General features: G+C 38.3%; 1 protein-coding gene across 1 annotated transcript in view; it reads right to left on the reverse strand.

The window, feature by feature from the left end:
- Nucleotides 1–24,644, reverse strand: part of C8H2orf73 (chromosome 8 C2orf73 homolog) — a 49,541-nt gene that overhangs the window by 9,647 nt on the left and 15,250 nt on the right. The window contains 4 exon segments of the mRNA XM_048352933.1: nucleotides 12,435–12,602; nucleotides 12,605–12,747; nucleotides 12,750–12,792; nucleotides 13,857–13,969. Of these exon segments, the coding sequence (XP_048208890.1) occupies nucleotides 12,555–12,602; nucleotides 12,605–12,747; nucleotides 12,750–12,792; nucleotides 13,857–13,969 (347 nt within the window). The 3' untranslated portion in view covers nucleotides 12,435–12,554.

Below are 24,644 nucleotides of genomic sequence, written 5' to 3' on the forward strand. Positions count from 1 at the left end.
GAAAATATTGAAACAGAAAGGAGGAAGTTCATCTGGTGGGGACATTCCTCTTGTCTGTCCAGCTTAGTGATATTCAATGTAACAATTACTGGACATATTTGACATCAAGGACTTTGTGAGGGACATTCACAACAATTTCATCTTTACAATCTTAACTTTAAAAAAATACTCCTCTACTATCTCCCACTCCAGTCACAGCTAAACATGTCAGCTGCTGTTGTTTCTACTATAAAGAAACAAAAAAGCAAGAAAACAGCCCCTCCCCACAAGGAAGGTGATTTTCACAGAAGAATTAAGCTTGGACATTTACTTTTACTGGTACAATTAGTATTCTATTCATGAAAACTTTATTAGGTCATAAGTTTCTTTTGTTTGTAATTGGAAACACAGAGTTAGAACCGCTGGGGAGCATTTTTAGAGAGTCTCCTTCAAGAATAAGGTTGACTAGTAAATGAAGAAATTATGGGACCTATAAGATTAGTGAATAGTAAATATACTTGGCCTTTTCTGCACCTGTGGATTCAACCAACCATGGATCAAAACTATTTGAAAAATTCTGCTTGTACTGAACAAGTGCAGTCTTTATTTTCTTGTCATTATTCCAGAAACAACATAGTATAACAACTATTTACACAACACTTACATTAGACTAGGTATTATACATACCCTGGAGGTGCTTTAAAGTGTACAGGAGGGTGTTTGCAGGTTATATGCACACATGATGCCATTTTTAATCTGCAGATTTGGTTATCTGTGGGAGTCCTAGGACCAATCCTAGTGAGGATTTGTATTAGGTTCTAATCTGTAGACTTTTAAGAAGATAATTTATAGAGTAATTGGAAAAGAGTTTATAATAAAGAAATTATTAGCTGGGCACCTATGGCTCATGCTTGTAATCCTAGCTACTTGGAAGTTATAGACCAGGAGAGTTGCAGTTTGAAGCTAGTCCAGGGGAAAAAGAAGGTCTCAAAACCACATGGTAGTATATGGTTGGAAGCAGCATGACCCAGGCTGGACCTCCACCAAAAGTGAGACCTTATCTCAAAAATAGCCAGAGCACAAAGGGCTAGAGGTATGATTCAAGTGGTAAAACACAGCCTAGCAACTATGAAGCTCTGAGTCCCATATTACCACAAGGAAGGAAAAGAAGTAAACAAGGAAGGAAGGAAGGAAGGAAGGAAGGAAGGAAGGAAGGAAGGAAGGAAGGAAAGAAGGAAGGAAGGAAGGAATTAAATTACAAGCAAGCAAAAACGCACTATTATATATATATATATATATATATATATTTTTTTTTTTTTTTTTTTTTTTTTTTTTGCCAGTCCTGTGACCTGGACTCAGGGCCTGAGAACTGTGCCTGGCTTCTTTTTGCTCAAGGCTAGCACTCTGCCACTTGAGCCACAGCGCCACTTCTGGCCATTTTCTGTATATGTGGTGCTGGGGAATTGAACCCAGGGCCTCATGTATAGGAGACAAGCACTCTTGCCACTAGGCCATATCCCCAGTCCCAGCACTATGTTTTTTAAAATCTCTTTAACAAAACCTGTCTTTGATATTAGTGAGTATATAGCAACACTGGACTCTTGTCTGACTAAAATATTGTAGACTATCTTGATATATTTTATTAACTAAAAACATTCCCTCCATAATCTTAATAAATTGGCAATAGATTTCTGTGGTAGAAAGCATTGTTCTCCTTTCTTACATTCTGATTGATGGCATGCCCTTTGTGGGGGCCATATCACTAACATAGGCATCTTAGTAGTTTGTTGCAGCCTGCCCCTTTACATCATGAATAAAAAGATGCAACGAAATAACCTATTATCAATAAACATATGTATTTTGTGTGATAACTTAGTAATAAATCTTGAAAATCTACTATAAAAAACACTTCTTTATATTTGCTAGCTATATATCAGACAAGGGCCTCATATCTAAAATATACTGAGAGCTCAAAACTCCCCCCCCCCCCAAAGAAATCCTCAAAGAAACAACAACCTCATTAATAAGTAGTCTAAAGAATTAAAGAGAGACTTCTTTGGAGAAGAAATAAAAATGGCCAATAGATATCTGAAGAAATATTCAATATCTCTGTCCATAAAAGAAATTCAAATCAAAAGAACATTAAGATTCCACCTCACCCCAGGTAGAATGGCCATTATCAAGGAAACTAGTAATAACAGATGCTGGTGGGGATGTGGCCAAAAGGGAATCCTACTACACTGCCAGGGGGACTGTGAACTTGTTCAACCACTCTGGTTCCTCAAAGCAGCTGGTTCCTCAAAAGACTAAATGTAGAGCTTTCCTATGACCCAGCAATTCTACTCCTGGGCATTTGCCCTAATGACCACAAACAAGGCCACACTAAAGCTACCTGCACAATCATGTTCATTGCAGCATTATTTACCATAGCTAAGATATGAAATCAACCCAGATGTACCTCAGTAGATTAAATACACACACACGCACACACACACACACACACACACACACACACACACACACACACACGGAATTCTATGCTTCTATCAGAAAGAATGAAATTGCCCCATTCATAAGGAAATGGAAAGACTTGGAAAAAAATTGTGTTAAGTGAAGTAAGCCAGACCCAAAGAAACATAGGCTGCATGGTCTTCCTCATTTATTCTATGCTATTCTAAGCAGAGAATCACAATAGCTCAATAGCTATGTGCATATGACCATATAAAATGCCTATCAAAAGGAACTTTAAGAAATGGAAACTGGAGGTTCTTTTAGTGTACTGTTTGCAGTTATTTCTTTTTTCTTTCTTTTTCTTTTTCCCTTTGATTTATTACGTTGTCACTATTTTTTTATTTCTGTACCCCTTGTCTTGTATATAAGTTTATCTGATTTGGGGAAGGCGAGGGGAACCATTGAAATAGTGGAACAAAGGGTAAACAAATACAACAACGATACTAGTCACTATGTTGGAAATGAACTTTACAACTTGGGGGATAGGGGAGTTGGGGGAAGGAAATGGGAGAAAATGAGGGAGGGGATAACATTGTACAAAAAGAAATGTACTCATTACCTTACTTATGTAACTGTAACCCCTCAGTATATCACCCTTACAATAAAATAAAATAAAAACACTTCTTGCACAATAGATAAAACCAATCATCTCTAGACTTTGAAATTTTTACAGGAAATTACTATTTTTTGAAGGAATGTACAATAGACCAATTCTGATAAGACCAATTATTTCTACACTTTGGAAATTTTATAGGAAAATTACTGTTTTGAAGTCAAATATTTTTCTTTGGCCAAAAGAGAAACTATGAAGAAAAAAATTTCCTATAAATCTATTACCAGTCACATCTTATGAAAGAATATTTTTGTAGTTAATACCTATGTTAATCAACATCATTTACTGATTTATAGGCCTTACTCTTTTGCTTATATCCTACTTTTGCTGTCTAAATTTAGTATCAGTCGTGTGTGTGTGTGTGTGTGTGTGTGTGTGTGTGTGTGTGAGCGAGAGCGTCAGTTCTGGGGCTTAAACTTGGGGCCTGGGTGCTGCTCCTGAGCTTTTTTGCTCAAGGCTTTTTTGTTTGTTTTGGGCTCAAGTTTTTTTGCTCAAGGCATTCCACCACTTGAGGCACCTTCCTACTTCTGGCTTTTTGATGGGCTCATAGGACTTTCCTGCCTGGGCTGGCTTCAAACCAGCATCCTCAGATCTCAGCTTCCTGAATAGCTAGGATTACAGGCATGAACGATCAGCACCTACCCCTACTATTAGTCTTTTATCTGTTTTAGGTTTATTTATTGGTGGCACTGAGGTTTAGCCTTGTACTTACTAGACAGGTACTCTACCACTTAGCTATGTCTCTGTCCAGCATTTTGCTGGTTAATTGAAGATGGAGTTTCATAGGCTTTTCTTCCAGCAGTCCTCAGATCTCACCCTCCCAAGTAGCTAGGATTACAGGCATTAGGTCAACTGGTACCCTATTCTAGTATCTATCTTTTATGTGACATTTTTCATGGGTTATTTCAGTGAAGACCTGTGGAGAGCTAGCTTTATTAGCCATGAGGATAGTGTAGCAGAGTAAATACACATGGGGTCTGTAGCAGAATACCCCAAGTCCCAATTTGGCCACAGCCTATTTTGTTACTTTGGTCAAGTTACTTAAACCCTCCTGATACCTTAGTTTCATCATCTCAAAGACTGAAGTATGAACATGATCCCAAAAGTGCCTTCTACAATAATATTATGTAAGTGTTTAGTATTATTATTAATCTGTGCATGTCTGTAACTCATACTTTTCTGTCATTCTTAAACTATAGTTTAGCATGAAATTCTGTGCTATAATTATCTTTGTCTTATTCTTATTATTATTATTTTTACCAGTCCTGGGGCTTACACTGTGGTCCTAGGCTCTGTCCTGAGCTTTTTGCTCAAGGCTAGAGCTCTACCACTTGAGCCACAGCACCACTTCTGACTTTCTTTGAGTAGTTTATTAGACATAAGAGTCTCATGGACTTTCCTGCCCGGGCTGGCTTTGAACCACAATACTCAGATCTCAGATTAGAGGCTCTTCCTTTCCTCTCCTCTCCCCTCCCCTCCCCTCCTTTTCCCTCCCCTCCCCTCCCCTCCCCTCTCTCCTCCCCCTACCCACCTCTCTCTTTCTTTTTAGTCCTAATCCTAGGGCTTGAATTCAGGGCCTAGGTACTATCCCTGAGATTCTTCTTCACTTGACCATAGTTACCACTTTGGCTTTTTCTGAGTAGTTTATTGGGGGAAAGAGTCTCAAAGATTTTACTGCCTGGGCTGACTTCAAACCACAATCCTCATCTTACCTCCTGAAGACCTAGGATTATAGGCATGAGCCACAAGCACCTGGCTGCCTTTGTCATTTTTTAACATTACTGTCTTTAATCTGCTGCTGTAGATGAAAAGTCTGCTGACATTTTAATTTTCTCTAAAGGCAAGAATCTCTTTCATCTCTGATTTGGTGCTTTCATATTTTTTTTTTTGGGGGGGGTCATTGTTGCTAAGATTACCGGTGTGTCCCACTGGTACCTAGCTCAGATTTGTTTTAAAGGTATTTCTCTTTACATTTAATATTCTGTAGTTTTGCTAATATGAATGCATGTGTTTAATTTTTCTAGCTCTAATTTTTGTTTATTCATTCAAAGTGAAGACTCACATTGTTCTTTAGTTCTAGAAAAATTCTTTGTTATTTTATAAGTTAGTCAAATGGTAAAAAACGTAAATCAGAAATAATTCATATATGATAGCAGTTCCTGTCTCATAAAGCAGAAAATAAACTGAGGCTATGCAGGCGGTATCTGATCATACCAGGAGCTTAAGGACTCCAGTTTTATTATACTTCCATTTCCAGTAAGATGTTTAAGACTTTAAGCCATCACAGCTGCATTCCAGCTGCTAAGGGGAGGAAAAGGTGCAGAAAGGGTCTACCTTCTCCACTCAAAGGCATTTCCAGAAGTTACCTATGCTCTTCTGGTTATATTCCGGAAGTGTCATGATGGACCCAGTTTAAAGGGAAGCTGAGAAACAGTGCCTTTATTCTGGTCAAATTTCAAACAATGATTAAATCTATTAAGAAAGCAAGATTGGGGGCTGGGAATATGGCCTAGTGGCAAAAGTGCTTGCCTCGTATACATGAAGCCCTGGGTTCAGTTCCCCAGCACCACATATATAGAAAATGGCCAGAAGTGGTGCTGTGGCTCAAGTGGCAGAGTGCTAGCCTTGAGTAAAAAGAAGCCAAGGACAGTGCTCAGGCCCTGAGTCCAAGGCCCAGGACTGGCAAAAAAAAAAAAAAAAAAAAAGCAAGATTGGCTATTGGGAAGTAAAGAATAATTTCACTGTAGTAATTTTTATTTTTATTTTGGCAGTACTAGGGCTTGAATGTAAGGCATTTGCTAGGCAGGTACTCTATCACATGAACTATACCCCCAGTCAGTCATAAGGTATTTTTTATTTCTCTTTCTTGTGGTCCTTCTATAGTGTCCCATAAATTATTTGTACCATTCTATTCTCTGTGCATCTTCTTCTCTATTTTATTTTTATTGGTTGTATTCTGTGAGGTTTCTTCATCTCTATCTTTTAATTTAATGATTTTTTTAATGCTTTATCTTCTGAGTTAAGTTTTGTTTTCATTTTCTTTCTCTTTTTTTTTGCCAGTCCTGAGGCTTCAACTCAAGGCCAAGGCCAGCGCTTTACCACTTGAGCCACAGCTTTTTCTGAGTAGTTTCTTGGAGATAAGAGTGTCTCATTGACTTTTCTGCCTGGGCTGGCTTCAAACTGCAACCCTCAGAGCTCAGCCTCCTGAGTAGCTAGGATTACAGGCATGAGCCATCAGTGCCTAGTTTGAGTTAAGTTTTTGAAATATTATATTTTTATTGCTAGGATTTCTACACTTCCCAAACCTATTGCTTTATGGTGTTCTCATCTTTCTGTAGTTTTTATTCTTTTGTGTCCTGAACCATTTTAAACATATTTACTTTGTAGTCTATTTGCTCTCTTGCCTATAATTCTTGAGGTATGTACTTGGCTAACTCCATTCTCTGAAAGTTTTTATTCTTGCTTCTTCAGGTTTTGCCCTTTAAAAAAAATCTCCTCTTAGTAGTTCAAACTTAGTGAGTTGTCTCCTCTAGGATCTGTTAAGTTTCTCTACTATAGATGAATTTTTCTGTGTATGAATGTGTTTGTGTGTATATATGTGTGCTTATTGGGTGTATTGTATTGTTAGTTTTCTGTTCTAGTGACAAAATCCCTGAAAACAAATCAACTTAAAAGGAGGGAAGAGTGATTTTGAAAGCTGGTGGTTTTGGAGGTTTCAGTCTGTGGTTATATGGCTCTGTTGCCTTGAGTCTGTAGCAAGGCAGACCTCACAATGCAGAGACTGAGACTGTTCACTTGTGACCTGAAGCAAAGTCAGAGGAAAGAGCTGTGGTCCCAGTGTCCTCTTTAAGGGCACTCTCCCAATGACCCACACTTTTTCCATGAGGCTCCTTCTCCTTAAAGTTCTACCACCTCCCAATAGTGCTACCAGGAAGGGACTAAAGTCTTCAATACTTCTTTGGGGTAGTTCGAGATCCAAACCATACATCTGCACTACTCATGAAAGCATTCTTGGACCCCACTCCTGCACATGGCTCAATTTGGTAGGTGGTTCATCTGGGTAGCAAGCAGTCACCTTCCCCTTCAAATTCTTAGGCCAGAGGAGAGACATCCTTAAATCCTTTCTGTAGCAGCAAAAGTCTTAGAGGATCCTGGCTTCCTATCCTTTCCCACATGATTCCTTCACTGCCACTACTCCAGCTCAGCACCTAAGTTCATCTGCTCCTAGTTTTTCAGTTGTCTATTTAGCATCACTTTTGCTTACTGGTCATTTCATGTTCTCTCCATTTCTCTATTTCTGACACCTGGGATTTTAATTTCTTGTTTTAGTGCTAAGTTTTATATCTCAAGTGTTGTTTTTTTGTTATAGTTTATCCATTGCCTATCTGTATTTCTCTAACATCAGTTTAGTCCATCAGAGTGACAACAAGTCTAAGGGAGCATTTTTAAGTCCCCAAAGAGAGTAAAATTAGGGCCTCAAAGTATTGACATTATTTGCTTCGATACTTTTTATACTGTCCTTGTTTTTCATTTGTAATAAGCTAGCATTGTCCTGCCAGTTGAATTAGTGACCTGAATATCGAGAAACTTGTCCTAGCTTTGTTACCTGGGTTGGAAAATCCACTTATGTTCTCTGATCCATTATTAGCTGTAAAATTAGGATACTATTATTTTCCTGGTTTCATAACATTATTGTAAAGATCAAATAAGTCCATCAACTTAAAAATACTTTAATAATCAAAACATACAAATTTATGTTTTATTAATGCAACGTTAGAGGTAAAACATTAGCACATTAATTTTGAAATAGTAAGTTGTGTGAAGAACTGTGACTTTGGGTTTGCTTCCTGATAATCCAAAAAATCTGTAAATTTATAAAAGAATGTCTGACATGAGAATTATGTGGAAAACAAGAATTCCTGTGACGTATAAAAGCATTTTATTATTACTGACAATTATGACTTACTAGACAGTGGAATTCATCTTGGAGAGACACACCCTTTGCACTTAAGAAAAAACAAAGAATGTAACCTGGAAATCATCACTGAATTTTTGTTGTTATGTATTTTCTCAGAAAAAAGGGTTCCCAAAAGTTCAATTACTATGTTGTGAAGAGCCATAAACCTTTTTAATGCAGAGAGGCTATCCTCAGATTTGAAAAAAAAAGTTGAGGAACAATCTAGTGTATGATATAGTAGCTCACTAGCTGGGCTTTCAGGGAGAACCACTCACTGAATTACATTCTCTAGAAGAGAAAAGACTATGCTAATTCTCAGCCAGATTTATCTGTCAACCATGAAGCCCATAGCAGAGAATATGTTACTTATTAATAGTTAAAGTGCTAAGCTTGAAAGTAGTTTATTTAAAAGAAGACTACAGATTGACTCAAGATGTCAGACTGATCATGCACATCTGTTGCTCCATTAAGCTCATATAAATGCATACAGATAAATATACATAATAAAATGTATTTAAATACAGATCCAAAAAAGGGAAATTATGATTTAAAAAAATGACATTTTAAAGAAATTCTATAAGTATATTACCAGAGAATAAATGCTTAGATGAACAAAATGAAAGCCCAGCATATGAGTAGAGAGGAGTGCTGTGGATATCTGCAAGCTTGGAGTCAGAGGATGTTGAGAAGGATGTATCAATTATGGGCAGATACTAGTTTAGAAAATTACACATTTACCCTTGGAACAGAAAATCACTCCTCCTGCCTTGTTCTCCCACTTGTACTAAACAATAGGCAGATATTGCCTCCATTGAGTCATAGGGTAGAGCTAAAGAGGCAGGGCAATACCAAAGTAGCTACTGACTCATAGGAGAATGGAAGAGCCTGTCAGTCAGCTCATTCTCAGATCCTATCTGAGTATCCTGGCTGTGTTAGGAAGCTATGCTGTAGTGAACAGAAACATTGTACTGAGGATGGTGTGGGAATCTCATGATCAAGGAGCTGTTGAACTAAGAACCACAAGCATTTGAGGAAAAAAGTATAGACCCCACAGACAATAACTAAGGGATTTAAGGAATAAACACAGATGCAAAGCCTAACTACAACATTTCAAGATTGAATAGAGGGGATATCTTCCATTATAGAGGAAGAGCACTGAGACAAACATGCAGGGGTTGAGCATTTTAAAAATAGTAGGCTTAATAGTTTTTTAAGCTTAAAAAGGTAGTCTTGTATAGCAATAGACATTCTAAAAAGCAAATTAGCAGAAGGAGTTAGGGGAATTCTTTTTTTTTTTGGCCAGTCCTGGGGCTTGGACTCAGGGCCTGAGCACTGTCCCTGGCTTCTTCCCGCTCAAGGCTAGCACTCTGCCACTTGAGCCACAGCGCCACTTCTGGCCATTTTCTGTATATGTGGTGCTGGGGAATAGAACCCAGGGCCTCATGTATATGAGACAGGCACTCTTGCCACTAGGCCATATCCCCAGCCCTTAGGGGAATTCTTACATTACTTAGTGGGAAATACTATAAGAATGATGAGAAACAATTGAGTTCTAGAAGATAGTTCCAAGTGTTCTAACATTCAGTTCGTAGCTGTTCCAAAAAGAAAGAGGAAGAAAAGGGGAGAATAAAAATAACAGAAAAAGCAATAGTTTTTAAAATGTCCTTGAATAGAAGATAAGACTATTTGGATATTAGGCTCTGTGGCAGAGCCATGGTTAGCATGTATGAGGCCCTATATATGATACACACATGCAAATACATAATGCACACACATAACACATACAGATGTGCATACACATGGATCTGAAGATCCATGGGTGCTTAAATCCTATTATCTCCAAACTTGGTTTTTTTTTTTTTGTTTTGTTTTTTTTTTTAAGATTTTAGTGAGCATTCAAAAGAGAGAGAGAAAAACACTTCCTGCTTCCCATACAGGAAATAGGAGTTAAAGACTCCCAATTTTGAAGTTTTAGTCGTTCTTTGTACTGTACACTCATGCTTCATTTGCTTTTCTTCTTTGTACGTTTTGTAATTTTTTATTTTTACCTTAGTTTCAGTACATTTTTCTCCCTGTGGATCATGGAAGTATTTCTCTGCTGTGGAGGGGAGGGTGCTGCTTTCTCAGGTAGCTCAGTCGTGTCACCAGCAAGAACTTTATGTTAATTGGTGTACTGTGAAAAGTCCTACATGTAAATTCATATTTCCAACTGGAATGTGGTACAAGCTCAGGATGTTTTTCACAAAGAGCTTACTGTTTACAGCTCAGGGAACGCTGAACTTTCTTAATGTCTTCCTTGTTATGAGTGGAATGGAGTCTGCCTTGTATGGATAAGTCAGCCATTTGAGAGATCTAGTCTTGTGCAGGTTCAAATTCTCTATCTCTTCTTTGGAGACCATAATATTACATTTTTGTTCAATACGGATTAAAGCTTAAGTCCCTAGCCTCTTCCACATCTGCTTACCATAACCTTTCCCTTCCCTTTTCCCCATCAAAATATGCATTCTTATTGCTCCATTTATATATACTAAGATAATGAGGTGACCAAAACTACAAGATAGTCTGCATGTATTCATAGGGTATCTTCAAGATTTATATAGCTATAGAAATTAGCACATTCTTGGCTGGGAAAATGGCCTAGTGGCAAGAGTGCTTGCCTCATATACATGAAGCCCTGGGCTCGATTCCCCAGCACCACATATGTAAAAAACGGCCAGAAGTGGCACTATGGCTCAAGTGGCAGAGTGCTAGCCTTGAGCAAAAAGAAGCCAGGGACAGTGCTCAGGCCCAGAGTTCACAGCCCAAGACTGGCCAAAAAAAAAAAAAAAAAAAAAAAAAGACTTTGCTCAGAAATTAGCACATTCTTATTTGGGAACACAGAAGTTTTCTGCTTTAGGAGCTTGGATATGTTTTGTTTATGTGTTCCATTTCACTAGCATTTCAAAGTGCTTGTAAAAGAAAGAGCTGATTATTGGCCTTAATCTGTCATATTGTAAGAACCAGAAGTCCCCAACATAAATACACAAATATATGCTAATGGCACTCATTCTTTCTATTAAAATTTATTAAGTGGAGGAAGGATTAAGAGATAAACATATGCCTAGAGTCTTATCAATATTGCAGATAATAGTGAGGAGCACATAGATTCCCATGGGAATTTAGAAATGCCTTTATGGAAGAGGAACCTCCTACAGATTTCTATTCCCATTCAATAGAGCATATGTTACACTACATAGATCAGGGTACCTCAAACAAATCATATTAGAACAGCTAGTAGCTATTACCAAGAAAAAAAAAAGAAGAGGAAAAGGAAATAACAAGAAAAGTAATACAAATAAAACCTTTATCAAACTGATAAAAAAAATGTTGAATTAGTTACAAATGACCTCAGTAAAACAGAAAACAATTCAGAAAAGATTTTCATGTTCCAAGTACTCATGTGTCTTTAATTAAGCATGTGTATATTTTGTTTTGACAGAAATATTTTCAGATTTTTACACTTTTAATTGTATCGAGAGCACTTCTATGTTTTCAAATAAGGAGGTTTTTTCTTTGTGCTGGTACTAGGGCTTGAACTCAGAGCTGCGGAGCTGTCTCATAGCTTTTTCCCAAGGTTGTCACTCTACTACTTGAACCAGAGCACCACTTCGGGCTTTATGGGGAGTAGACACGTGGTTAATTGGAAATAGAATCTCACAGACTTTTTTGCCTCAGCTGTCCATGAACTCAGCCTCATGATTAGGTAGGATTATAGGTGTGAGCCTATATGTCTGGCTGGTAAACTTTTAATTGTATCTAAAGGAGTTCTAGGTTTTAGAATAAGAAGGAAAATGTATTCTTAAATTGACATTTTAGTTATAGTAATGTGATCATATGATTCTATTGATCATTTATGGGAATCAGTAATCTTATGAAGTTGCTATTCTCCTAATGATACAGACAAGAGAACCAAAGTCTAGAAGGTTCGTATGGTGACTTACCTAAGCCACCATTCCAACCTGTTTTGATTCTAGAGCTATAACTAACACCTGTTCAACAGGTTCTGTACTTTTTAAGAATTTTATGATATTCAATAATAACATTCATTTTTGTGTAAAATGAAGTTTTGCTTATAAAGAATATACATAAATAATGTTTCATAATGTATCACTCATTGGAGACCATTCTCAAAATTTTAGTGTATTTTGTCTTTTATCTTTCTCTATTAATATAAATTATGTTATTATATAAATTATATTACTATAAATTATATGTTAATATAAATTATATATTACTGATAACAAAAGCAAAACAGGCAGGTACCAGGGCCTGTGTGATTATGAAATTTCTCTATATTCTATCTTTATCTGAAAAAGAGAAGTTATTCTTACTTACCCTGATTTTTCATTGGCGGGTTGGAAGGCTGAAGCCTGATGAGAAGAGCGTGTCCTGCAGTTGCTGGAAGCACGCCTTCGATCTCCTCCCCTCACTCGGGCTCCTGGGGGAATTTCTTGGCTATCTCTGTCTGCTGTCTACTTCTGATAAGTGAGTTTTCAAGTCTTTCACAGCTCTTGGGAATTCTGTCTGCAGAGACCTGCTGAAGCCACTCTGCTTCCTGCTGAATTGACTTTCTTTGTTATTTTGGACCATTTTGATGACCATGACCCCAAAGTACTCAGTAATACCTCCGTTACCTTTGGAACTATTGCCTATTCCCTGGTTTCAGCTCTGTATGCACAAAAGTTCCATGTCTCTGGAAAGGAAAACAAAGTTGACATTAACCAGGGGAACACAAAATTGCTGGAAGACGCAGCTGAGTGTGTGGGTTAGCTCACATCCGGGTGCTGCAGGCACTTACTTTTCTGCCTCTGGGTTGGCTGTCATCCTAGTCCAAAACTAAAGACACCCAGCAGGATAATTATTCATAAGCCTTGTAAACAAATTATAAAATAGGGCATAGCAGAAAATGAACAGGAAGGAAAAAAAAAGCAGAAAGTCAAAAGAACATCTCAGCTCCTCAACTTTTCTATCATAGATTATGTAAGTCTATACAGATCAAATTTTATTTTTAGCTGCTTAGGTTGCTAAGGATACAATACAAACCAAAATTCATAGTTTTAGGCATTTATGATTGTATCCTAAATATTAGTTACAACAAAAGCAAAATAGAAAAGCAAATATCTGTTGTTTTAGAAAATCTCAGCAATGGATGATCAGATATCTATTTGGCCTTCAACCTTATATATACCTTTCATGCCCTTTATACATACATACACACACATATTGGGATTGGGAATATGGCCTAGTGGTAGAAGGCTTGCCTTGTATAATAAAGCCCTGGGTTCAATTTCTCAACACCACGTATATAGAAAAAGTCAGAAATGGTGTTGTGGCTCAAGTGGTAGAGTGCTAGCCTTGAGCAAAAAGAAGCCAGTTCAAGCTCCATGACTGGCAAAAAAACAAACAAACCCAAAACAATACATACTCATATTGAGAATATCAAAAAGTTCACCAAACTGCTTTGATAGTGCCTTTACCAGTTTTATAGCATATTATATGAAACACTTTATCTTAAGCAATTGATTTCAATAATTAAAGTAAGCCAAGTTCCCAAATTGTGATTCCAAATAATGACAGCATTCCTTGTTTTTTTACTATAATAGGTGGCTGAGATTCTATCCTACATACATAAGAATTATTTCTATTCATTTAAATAATCTTTTAGAAGAGGGATTATGAGTTGAAAAGGTTTAAAGTTCTACCAATAATCTAGCCTGTTCTAAACTAACACATCATTACTTCTAAATAATATCTTACCTTGCCCCAGCTGGGCTCATTGGGAGTTCTCCTGGAATCATATTTGTGAATAAAAGAGATGCGTTCTCTAAAATTGTTTGGAAGTTCTGTTGAATCCTCACAGACAAGTGGAGCTAAGGACAACAAAATAGATTTTTGTCAAGTCTTAAGATTTGTCGATGAAAATAGAATCACTTTATAAACAATGTCAACAGAATGACAAACTGTCCTGTAATAAACAGGCCTTGAACATGCCTATTAGGCAAATGGTTAACCACCAAGCTACATCCCCAGTCCAACAAATTGAAATTCTTTAGGTATTCAAGGTTACTTACCCATATCTACATAATACATATAGAGGATTTACCATTCTTTCTCCATGGGGGGAAGAAAAGAGCATAAAACAACCTAATGTCAAATTGTCAAGGATCCTTAAAGTTAACAAGGTTCAGTTCTTTCCATACTGGGGAAAACATACAAGGGAGAAGGAAGCATACAAGTGTTAACCTGTCCCAAAGTGTGAGATGCCCCAAAGGCTTTAGTGAACTAGCATCAAGACTTAATGAAATGGTTGACAAGATGGCAGCTTGGGCTGCAGGGGATGAAGGTCCACATGCAGCCAAAGGAGAATGGTTTGGGAGACAGCCTTTAAAAGTGACCCTTGAGGCTGAGAATATGGCCTAGTGGCAAGCAAGCTTGCCTCCTACACATGAAGCTCTCGGTTTGATTCCCCAGCACCACATATATGGAAAACGGCCAGAAGGGGCGCTGTGGCTCAGGTGGCAGAGTGCTAGCCTTGAGCGGGAAGAAGCCAGGGATGGTGCTCAGGCCCTGAGTCCAAGGCCCAGGACTGGCCAAAAAAAAAAAAAAAAAAAAAGTGACCCTTGACTTGCTCCTATATTGCCTTGGGAAAATCACTGCTTGCCCTAGAGCCTCAGAAACTGGCATTCACTGCTTTAACCATCTGTTGTTGAACAGCATATAAATTAAGCTGGAAAATGGGTGATGCCATCACCAATCTCCTCTTCTACCACTGCCCAAGCACTTGGTGGATTTAACACAACAAGAGATTAACTTCTCCCCTTAATGATGCTCAGAGGACTGGCCTACTAGAGAGACAGCAACGGCTTTTGTGATGTCAAACTCTTTGTCGTTCCTCCCCCAAGCCCTCACCCCTGTAAAATAAAGGGATGCCCACAAATCTTGCAAATATAGTTTGGCTTTAACCCTTAAGTCCCCACAAGGCTGTTAGTTTCCTAAAAGGAACATGACCTACAATGCACCACAGGAGCTATGAAAGACAGATTTTTAGCATATATAAAGCAGAATTATTAGAACCAATATACCAAGAATTTAAAGTAAGCCTAACAAATAACTTCAAAAATATAGAAGTCATTATGAGTATCAGACATGAATAAATGGTTTTTAAAAACCCACATAAAATGTTAGAAATGGAAAAAAAAAACCAACTCCTGAAACAACTAACTTAACAGTTTAACAAAGTGAATTCTAGGAAGCAACAACATGTTGTCAGTGGCAGAAGATGAGGTCAAGGGGAGAAGGATAGACAAATGGAGGGAGGAAAGGGAGAGAAATGTAGTTGTAATACTCAATGGATACAAGTAAAGATGGAAGTGGGTAATTGAGGTGGATGAGGTTGGGAAAGAGTGGGGAGAAGGACGAAAGGGGTAACAATGATCAAGAGACATCATACTCACAAACTGACATGTTGAACTGAAACCCCTTTATATGACTACTTGAGGATAACAAAAATAAGTAATTACAACTTGTCAAAGCAACACAAAAAGAGCACCTGAATCCTACATGAAAAAAAAAGTTAAAATTAAAAAAAACAACAACTGATGAGACAAATAAGATTTCTGAACTAGAAAATCATACTAATAAGCTCTCCCAGGAGACAGTAGGAAAGAATAAAGCAATAAAAAAGCTAAGGAACATAGACAGTACTACCAACACCAGAACTCAAAAAAAATAGAAGAAAATGTTTGAATACATAGTGAGACTATCTAAGAATTGATTGAAAGATCTCACAGAACACCAGAATTGTGGCAGGGGTAAGAAGAGGCCAGGGACACAGGAATGCAGGGGTAAAGGGGGCACTGCATGATCTTGGGAGAGCAAGTGCTCCTGAACTTCCACCAGTGGCCTCCCACTTGCTCCTCACTCCGCCCAGTCCTTCAGGGTGGGTAGGGGAAAAGATCAAACCTAAGATGCTTGATAGAGATGATCTGAAACTAAGGAAAAGCTATAAATGCTTTCAAAGAGAAGAATAGGTTATATAGAAAGGAGAAAGAAAAGATAATCAACTATCCCCCAAAGCAACATCAGGTACAAGGTGAGTAAATATTTTTCAATGAACTCTAAGCCTTGAATTTTAATATCCAGCCAAGCTGTATTTAAGTACAATGTCAAAATTTTAAAAGGGTTTCCCCATTAAACAGATCTACTATTTTTTTTAGAAAGAACTCAAATAAGACTAGAAATAGTCAAGAGAGTGCCGGGGATAGAAATAGAAATAGAAAAGGTTTAGTTTCCTAAAAAAGACAAACTACAGAAAAAGTGTTACACCTATATAAACTCAGAACAACACTATCAATAAAGAAATGGGTTAGCTGGGCCTTGTGGTTTACTCTTGCCATCTCAGCACTTGGGGGGCTGATGGTAGGAGGACCCAAGGCTCAAAACAAACCAGGACTACAGAGTAAGACTTTCTCACAGGGGGCAGAAATGGCATTGTGATTAGCCTTCTGTTTGTTTGAACATAAAATTATACTTTGCATGTATAAATGTATAAAAGTATGGTTTCTATATAGCATGGTAAATGCATGGTTAGTATTATAAGAGACTGACAGGCTACTTCCCACCATGACTGTACCCATGTTCCCATTAATAGTCAACTAGTTATCCATTTTCTCAGCATCTTCAACAGCATTTGATGTTAGCACTAGTTTTTTTTTTAATGTTTCTGATATTGTTTAGTAATCTCATGATGGGGATAGCTGGCATTTCTCGAATGCTTAGTAATATCAAGTATCTTTTCTTTTTAAGTGTTTAATCGGTCAATTGTGAAATGTCTTCAGTGAAATTTCTTTTCCTACATTTTTATTAGCATCACTTAGTTGTACAAGGGGATTTCATTTTGACATGTTCATATATGCATACAATGTCTCATGACCAAGTTCAACCCTTTGTACCTCCCTTATCCTCCCTTAACTCTCCAAACTAGTCGATAGGATATGTCAGATACAACACTGTATGAGTTCCAAGCATAAACTTTAAAAAAGACATGCATCATCTTCTCTTTTACATTCTCAGGAGCCCTGAGCTGCTAGAGAAGAAGTCTAACAACCACGTGGGACTATGTGGAGAAGGAGAGGCCCCTCCAAATAAACACAGCAAAAAGAGCTAGAGATGTGGCTAAAACCATTGAGTGTCTGCCTAGCAAGCGTGAGGCTCTGAGTTCAAACCCTGATACTGCCAATAAACAAACAAATCCTCTCTCAGTAGTGAATATCTAGGTATGAAAGCATAAATGGTGACATTCAGGTTCTTGGTGATTATTTAGAATTTAAAATTAGTTCCAACTAATTCATTGAAAGAAGCTTTATTAAATAAAATCTACAAATATAAGGCAAATTCTGTGCAGAATGTTTCTAATCCATCCTGTTTCTCAGAAATTTAGTCTAATTAAAATAATTTGCTAAATGAGTTTATCAACAAAGCCAGGATTCAAAGACACAATTTGTTCCTTGTATTGGTGAGATCCTAGCAGATTCACTTTGAGAAATTTTCTTAATTTTCTGATTGTGGCTGAAAAAAAATTCACCAGTAGTATTTCTTCTATAGAAATTCTATTCTTTACAATAGTATTTACTTTGATCTTACATTAACAAAAATACAACAGGTTTTCATAACACAGTAAGAGAGAGAAAGAGAGAGAGAGAAATGTAATTATACCAAGAAATCATCGTTACATACTTTGATGCAACATAAATACTGTTTTAGAAAACTAATCTTACCACTGTATCTCAATTTGCAATTCAAAAGAATACTAAAATATCAAGAAGTTGATCAGCAGCCAGTTTTATTTGAAGTTCAAATACCACCATTCATCAATTACATCAGCTTTTCCAGCTTATAAAGTCTTGTTCCATGAAACCAAATGCGAAGACTTCTATGGACTCTGCTACGGTGAAGTAGAGCCATTTACTAACTTCCTGGCGGATAGCCAGGAAAGTGTGTGGCAAGAAGACATAAAGGGCACTTTTCATTGTCAGTACGAGATAATATTGCTGAAATGCCGATGGCCAGGCGTAATGTAGAGGGCTGATGGGACAGAATGACTGTGAGGTGACTCTTAATTGGAATTAGCACATGTTGGCATGAATATTTTTTCTGTTTGTGTAAGAATATGTGTAGCATGTGTAAGAATATGGCTAATACAAATTTTTAGACATTAAATATTTTCCTTTTGAAAATCAGCACAATGTAGTCTCTAAACACTGCCTAAAATAGGAATTCATTGCAGGCCTTTGGGCTTTCTTTTTGGATGCTAGTTGAAATTACATTCTGACTTTAAATAACTGTTTGACTAATGTATAATTTCCATTCAGTTATTCAATAAATGCTTATTGAGTTTGGGCATTTAGTAATGAGAAATACTAATAAAAGGAAAGAAAGCCACCAGAGAGGATGAGACAGAGACAGTCATGGAGAGACAGAGAGACAGGCAGGCACAGAGACTGTGAATGAATATGCCAAGTGTCTAAAGCTAAATTCAACCCAACAGTTAACTTAGCCGTGTTGTAATAATGAATAAGAAGAATAGCTATTGTTTATTGTCTGCTATGCGCTAAGCACTGTGATATGCATGTGCACTTTCATTTGGTTCTCATAACAATTCTTCAGTGTAATAATTAGTAGTCTCATTTCATAAACTGAAAGTTAAGTCATGGACCCCAAATCCAACAATTCTGAGTGTTGAATCAACACTAAATTCCAAGGGGAGTGGTGGAGGTGACAGAGTTGTTTTTCAATTAAACATGTATATTTACCATCATATTTCTTGAAGCTCTAGTACAACCATAGTACAGAAATTGGAAGGACTACAAGAGTAAGAGGGGGAAAAAACCCACATGAGAACAAAGATACTAACAAATGTGGAGGCTGGAAGCTAGATAAGTGGCTGTGAATTTGAATAGACCTCATAAACTGGAAGCTGAGGGTTTATGGGGATGAGAGTGGTGGGAAACCAAACCAACTGATGCCACAGCATTCCAGGAACCCCCAGGGACCAGAGACGTCAGATACCATGGAGGCAGGGACCACCAGCAACACGGTAGCAGAGTATCATTTGAGAAATGCTTAGATTATCTCTTCTGTACCCCACTTCCTTAAGAGACTCTGATGATCTGCTTTTCACCCCAGACAGGAATTTGGAGGAATTCTCTCTGCCAAAACTGACTAGATCAACAGAACAGACTCAGAGATGTCCCCCTGGTGTTGGAGAAATCCCTATTAAACTGCTAGCCCTTCTTGATCAACTGAGAACCAAGCCTCTCTGTCTAGTCTTGCCTTCTATCTCCCTTCCAGTCCCCTGCAGGTAGAGGGGGGCTGCTCCTGATGCAAGAAGGGCTGCTTGATTAGCCAAAAAATCAGTGAAAGCAAAACTCATGCAGGCTGGGGATATAGCCTAGTGGCAAGAGTGCCTGCCTCGGATACACGAGGCCCTAGCTTCGATTCCCCAGCACCACATATACAGAAAACGGCCAGAAGCGGCGCTGTGGCTCAAGTGGCAGAGTGCTAGCCTTGAGCGGGAAGAAGCCAGGGACAGTGCTCAGGCCCTGAGTCCAAGGCCCAGGACTGGCCAAAAAAAAAAAAAAAAAACAAACTCATGCACCACATTTAGATTCTTCATTTTAACCAACTCACTAAGTTTTAGTAGTGTGCCCAGCCTTTCTGCATGTGTCCACAGATCAGAATTCTACTGTCTTGAAAAAATCACACCTCTAATGCATCCTTTCCAGGTTTTGTTTCTTTAAGCCAGAATGAAGTATAGAAACACATTTTAAAAAAAAAGCACAGAATCCTTTAAGATTGAAAAAATATATATACTCCACCTCCTCTTCTATAATTATTTGCCCATTCCTGAGGAGTGTATTTTAGTTATTGACTACCTTTAAACAAGTCTTTCCAAAAGCATTCAACTTTAATTTAGAAGAATATGTAATTAAGTTATGTAAAGTCAACAAGTATGCAGACATAAATTTGTTTGGAAACAAGCCTGACCTTCAGAGAGCTTCTCTACCTCTTTAATCTGAGTTATATGGCCATGTCCGAACCCCCATATCAGGTCCAATACAAGATACAGTAGACAGATGGGGCAGACCAAGATATAGTAGACCATGGGGCAGGACTGTGTAGGTCTTAATGAGGAATTTGAGAATTATCCTATGTACAATGAGAAACAATTGGAATACCTAAAGGAGGAAAGGGCTATAAAATATTTTTTTTAAATCCTTCTGATGATTCAATGGGAGGAGGAAGAGGAAGAAGGCAGCAGGGAGTGGTGGCACATGAATTACAGTGAAGATGGAGAAAGAGGTGTCAAGATTTGCTGGTGGGGGGCTGGGGATATGGCCTAGTGGCGAGAGAGCTCGCCTCGTATACATGAGGCCCTGGGTTCAATTCCCCAGCACCACATATACAGAAAATGGCCAGAAGTGGCGCTGTGGCTCAAGTGGCAGAGTGCTAGCCTTGAGCAAAAAGGAAGCCAGGGACAGTGCTCAGGCCCTGAGTCCAAGGCCCAGGACTGGCCAAAAAAAAAAAAAGATTTGCTGGTGGATGGAATAACCAAGAATAGGGAAAGGGAAAGTTTTAGAATGACTTCTAGATGATTGAATTTGAGTACCCGGGGAATGGAAATGGCATTCATTGAGATGAAGGAATCCCCCTGTGGGTCTAGTTTTGAAGGGGGAAAGGAAGCCTTGTATTGTCAGCATGTGGAACTTGAAAAGGTGATTGCCTACTCACGAAGAGGTGTTTAGTAGGTGGTTGTTTATGTGAGCTTGGAACTTAATGCAAAGGGTAGGATTAGAGGTATAAATCTGTTCTTAACTGGTTCTTATGACTTCCATAAACTTTTATTCTTTGTTTCATGCACATTGAGTAGTATCCCTTTATTATTCATGTTATATAATGGTATATGCAGCCCTTTCCTCTTCTACTTACCATCTTTCACCAGCTATATATTTGCTTTTCTTAATGAGGCTGTTAACACATATTCTATAGTCTTCTATCTTTTCTTTGTGCCTGTACTGGGGCTGGAACTCAGGGCCACAGGCTTTTCCTTAGCTTTTACACTTAAGGCTGGTTGGTGCTCCACCACTCAAGCCACTCCTCCATTTCTTCGTGTGTTTGTGTGTGTGTGTGTGGGGGGGTAATGGGGCTTGAACTTGGGGCCTCAGCTTCTCCCTTAGCCTTTTCAGTCAAGGCTGGCACTCTTCCCCTTGAGCCATAGTTTATTGATGGTTAATTAAAAATAAGAGTCTGCCTGGTCTGTTCTCAAACTGTAATGCTCATATCTCAGACACTTGGATAGCTAGGATTACAGGTGTAAGCTACCAGCACTTTCCACTTCTTTTTGCTGATTAATTGGAGATAATAAATGACTTTCTTGCTCAGGATGGCTCTGAATCACAATCCTTAGATCTCAGCTTCCTGAGTAGCTAGGATTACAATTGTGAGCAACCTGGACCTGGATTGTTAACATACATTCTGCTAAGTAACTTTACTTATTATTGATACAAAATGATGGGATTCATCATGGTATTTTTATACTTATATGTATTTACATTGATCATATTCACCCCATCCCTTTTCTCCCCCTCCCTCCTCTCAGTGATCCCACTCCATACTTCCCATTGAACTTTTGTGTCTTTTTTTTTTTTTAATCGAAGTTCTGCATGAAAGAAAAGATGAGGTACTTGTTGTTGGGGATTTAGTTGGCCTTAAGGGGGGAGGGGCGACAGAGCTCCCAAGATGCTTCCCTTCCCCTAGCCCTGGGGCAATGTGGGAGGGAGCCCCTCCCACCTTCCCGGCCTCAACCAGAAGAGAAGCAAGTGGTCCCTGCCTCTTGGTTCAGCCACGTGTCTAATGGTGGAGGCCTGGCCCTTGGGGGATTGTGGTCCCGCCCACAGAGGAAGTTTCATGACATCACCTGAGGAACAGCCCATGCAACCAATTGTTAATATTCAATTAGTCCCTCCTCTTCCTGCCCGCCAGTACCGTTATAAATCCCCCCCCCCCCATTAAAGCTTTCTGAGACCACTTCAAACTTCAGATTGTCTCCCCAGAACCTTCTTTTCTGCCGGGGGGGGGGGGGGGGGTTTCGGCAACTCTCTCCTCAGCTAAGTGCTTTCCATAAGAACACGCTTTGCCTTCTGCGGGCGGGAGACAAAGCCTAGTGTTCTTTCATAGTTTGGGATTCAGGCATTTCCCCTGGGAGATAAGGGGAAAAGGGGTCCCAGAGACCCCAACACTTGTCTACAGCCATACCACCCTGAATGCGCCTGATCTTGTCTGATCTCGGAAGCTAAGCAGGGTTGGGCCTGGTTAGTACTTGGATGGGAGAAAACATGAGGTACTTGTCATTTTGAGTCTGGTGTAATTTGTTTAAAATGATTATCTCCAATTCTATCCATTTTCCTACAAATGACGTTTGTTTTTCTTTGTGGCTTACTAATATTCCATTGGGTATTTATACCACATTTTCTTTATCCATTCATCTGTTGATGATGGGTACCTAGACTGATTGTATGATTTAGCTATTTTGAATAGCAGTTCAATTAACATGACTGTACATATGTTTACTATATACTGATTTTTTTTCAGGTATATACCTAGAGTGGTCTAGAAGATTCATATGGTAGTTCTATTTTTAATTGTTTTTTTTTAAAAGACTCTTGAAACTGATTTACGTAGTGGCTAGACTAATTTACATCTACATCAACAATGTCAGTAACCGTACTTAAACTTTCTATGGTGTCTAGCTTTTAGCTGAAAACCACGAAAGAGCACTTCACAATGTAATTATGTGAATTTTGTTCACTGAAGGGTCAAATTATGTGCCAGAGCTTCATTTCCTCTCAGTGGGTTTAATGCTCAGGGCCACTCAAATAAAAAAGTGATAGGACATTTGCCTGGAGAGTACACTATCGTCCCTGAGTTCAAACCCTTGTACTGCCAAAGAAAAAAAGAAGAAAGAAAAGGTGATTCTAGTAGAAAATAAATCCTCTTCTCTAGGTTAGGAATTATTTCCCCTATGAACTTTGAACATATTAACTTGATATGTCTTTGTAAAAAAATTGCTTGATTTCAAAATGAACACTAAGATTGTGCCATTTCTATTTCTCTTTATGGAAAGTCTTATGATTGTGGCTCCATATTCATACTGATACACATGTAAGTGTCCATCTCTTTTCCTTACACCTTCGAAGCACTTGGTGCACCTTCCCAATCCATTTTGTACAGGGGACTTTCCTCTTCTCTGAGAGGCTGTGCAGAGTTCAGATACTAGACTCAGGCTATCTGGGTTCAAATACTAACTGTTCTATCCATTGTGTAACCTTGAGCAAGTTGCTTAAACTCTGTGATTTCTTTTGAGGTTTCAATACATGCACCAAAATGCTCCTCTAATATACTGACTGTATTGAGTTAATGGCATCGAACACAATGGAGGGAAGATAAACATTCTGAGCTCCCTTGTTTCTCTTAAGTACGGGACATGAAATCCCTATGTGAAAGATGACTTCTCCCTACCAGAAGGAAAGTTATTTCTCTCATTGCCACACACCAGGCAATGGTGAGGGAATCTGTACAAGCTTGTTAACCCTTCACCAGTTGCTCACTAACTACCCAGCTAATGGTCTGAGCTCAAGCCTTGCCTTTCCTCTACCACTCAATCTACCACTCCATTCAATTCAGTATATAGGGTTTATTCTTTCTGTGGTTTAGGTCATTTCCTTATAAAGGCTCTTGTGCTACATTAAAACTTACTTTAAATAAATCTATATGCTTCTGTCATTGATCTTTGTGTAGATTTAATTCTTAGATTTGACAAAAAAACTCAGAATAGAGGTAAAATTTTGTCTCCTTATTTGAAAAGTAGAAATAGTAATAGTATTACTACACTACCATAGAACATAGGACTTGTGTGAGGATTCAGTGAGTTCTATTTGTAAAGTTCTGCCAAGTGGCTGGCAAATTGTACGTATTCAGTAAATGTTATATGTTGATCATCATTACCCTTCTAGTGTTCCAGAAAAGCTGTCTCTCCATTTTGCTTTTTTCTTTCGTATCTCCTATATTTTTTATTGTTTTATGCTCTTGATACTTCCTTACCTTTGTCAAATCCCTACTATACCTAACTTTTTTGGTATAATTCTACTCTTTCGTGGTCCATTAATTACTAGGAATAGAATAGAGACTGTGATTTTCCAAATTTACATTTGGTGTGACAGTGACTAAAATACTATGTTCTAGTAGTCCTAATGTTACAATAAGGTGGGTAGACCATGACTGAAAATACTTTGAGAGAGACTTGGGGAAACCCCCTGAGTTCTATTCTCTTTCTCTCTCTTCCCTTCCTTTCTTCCTTCCTTCCTTCCTTCCTTCCTTCCTTCCTTCCTTCCTTCCTTCCTTCCTTCCTTCCTTCCTTCCTTCCTTTTTTTTCCTTTCTTTCCTTTACTTTCTTTCTTCCTCCCACCCTTTCTCCTTTCCTTCCTTCCT

This window comes from Perognathus longimembris, chromosome 8, assembly GCF_023159225.1.
Source record: "Perognathus longimembris pacificus isolate PPM17 chromosome 8, ASM2315922v1, whole genome shotgun sequence".
Classification (NCBI taxonomy): Eukaryota; Metazoa; Chordata; class Mammalia; order Rodentia; family Heteromyidae; genus Perognathus; species Perognathus longimembris.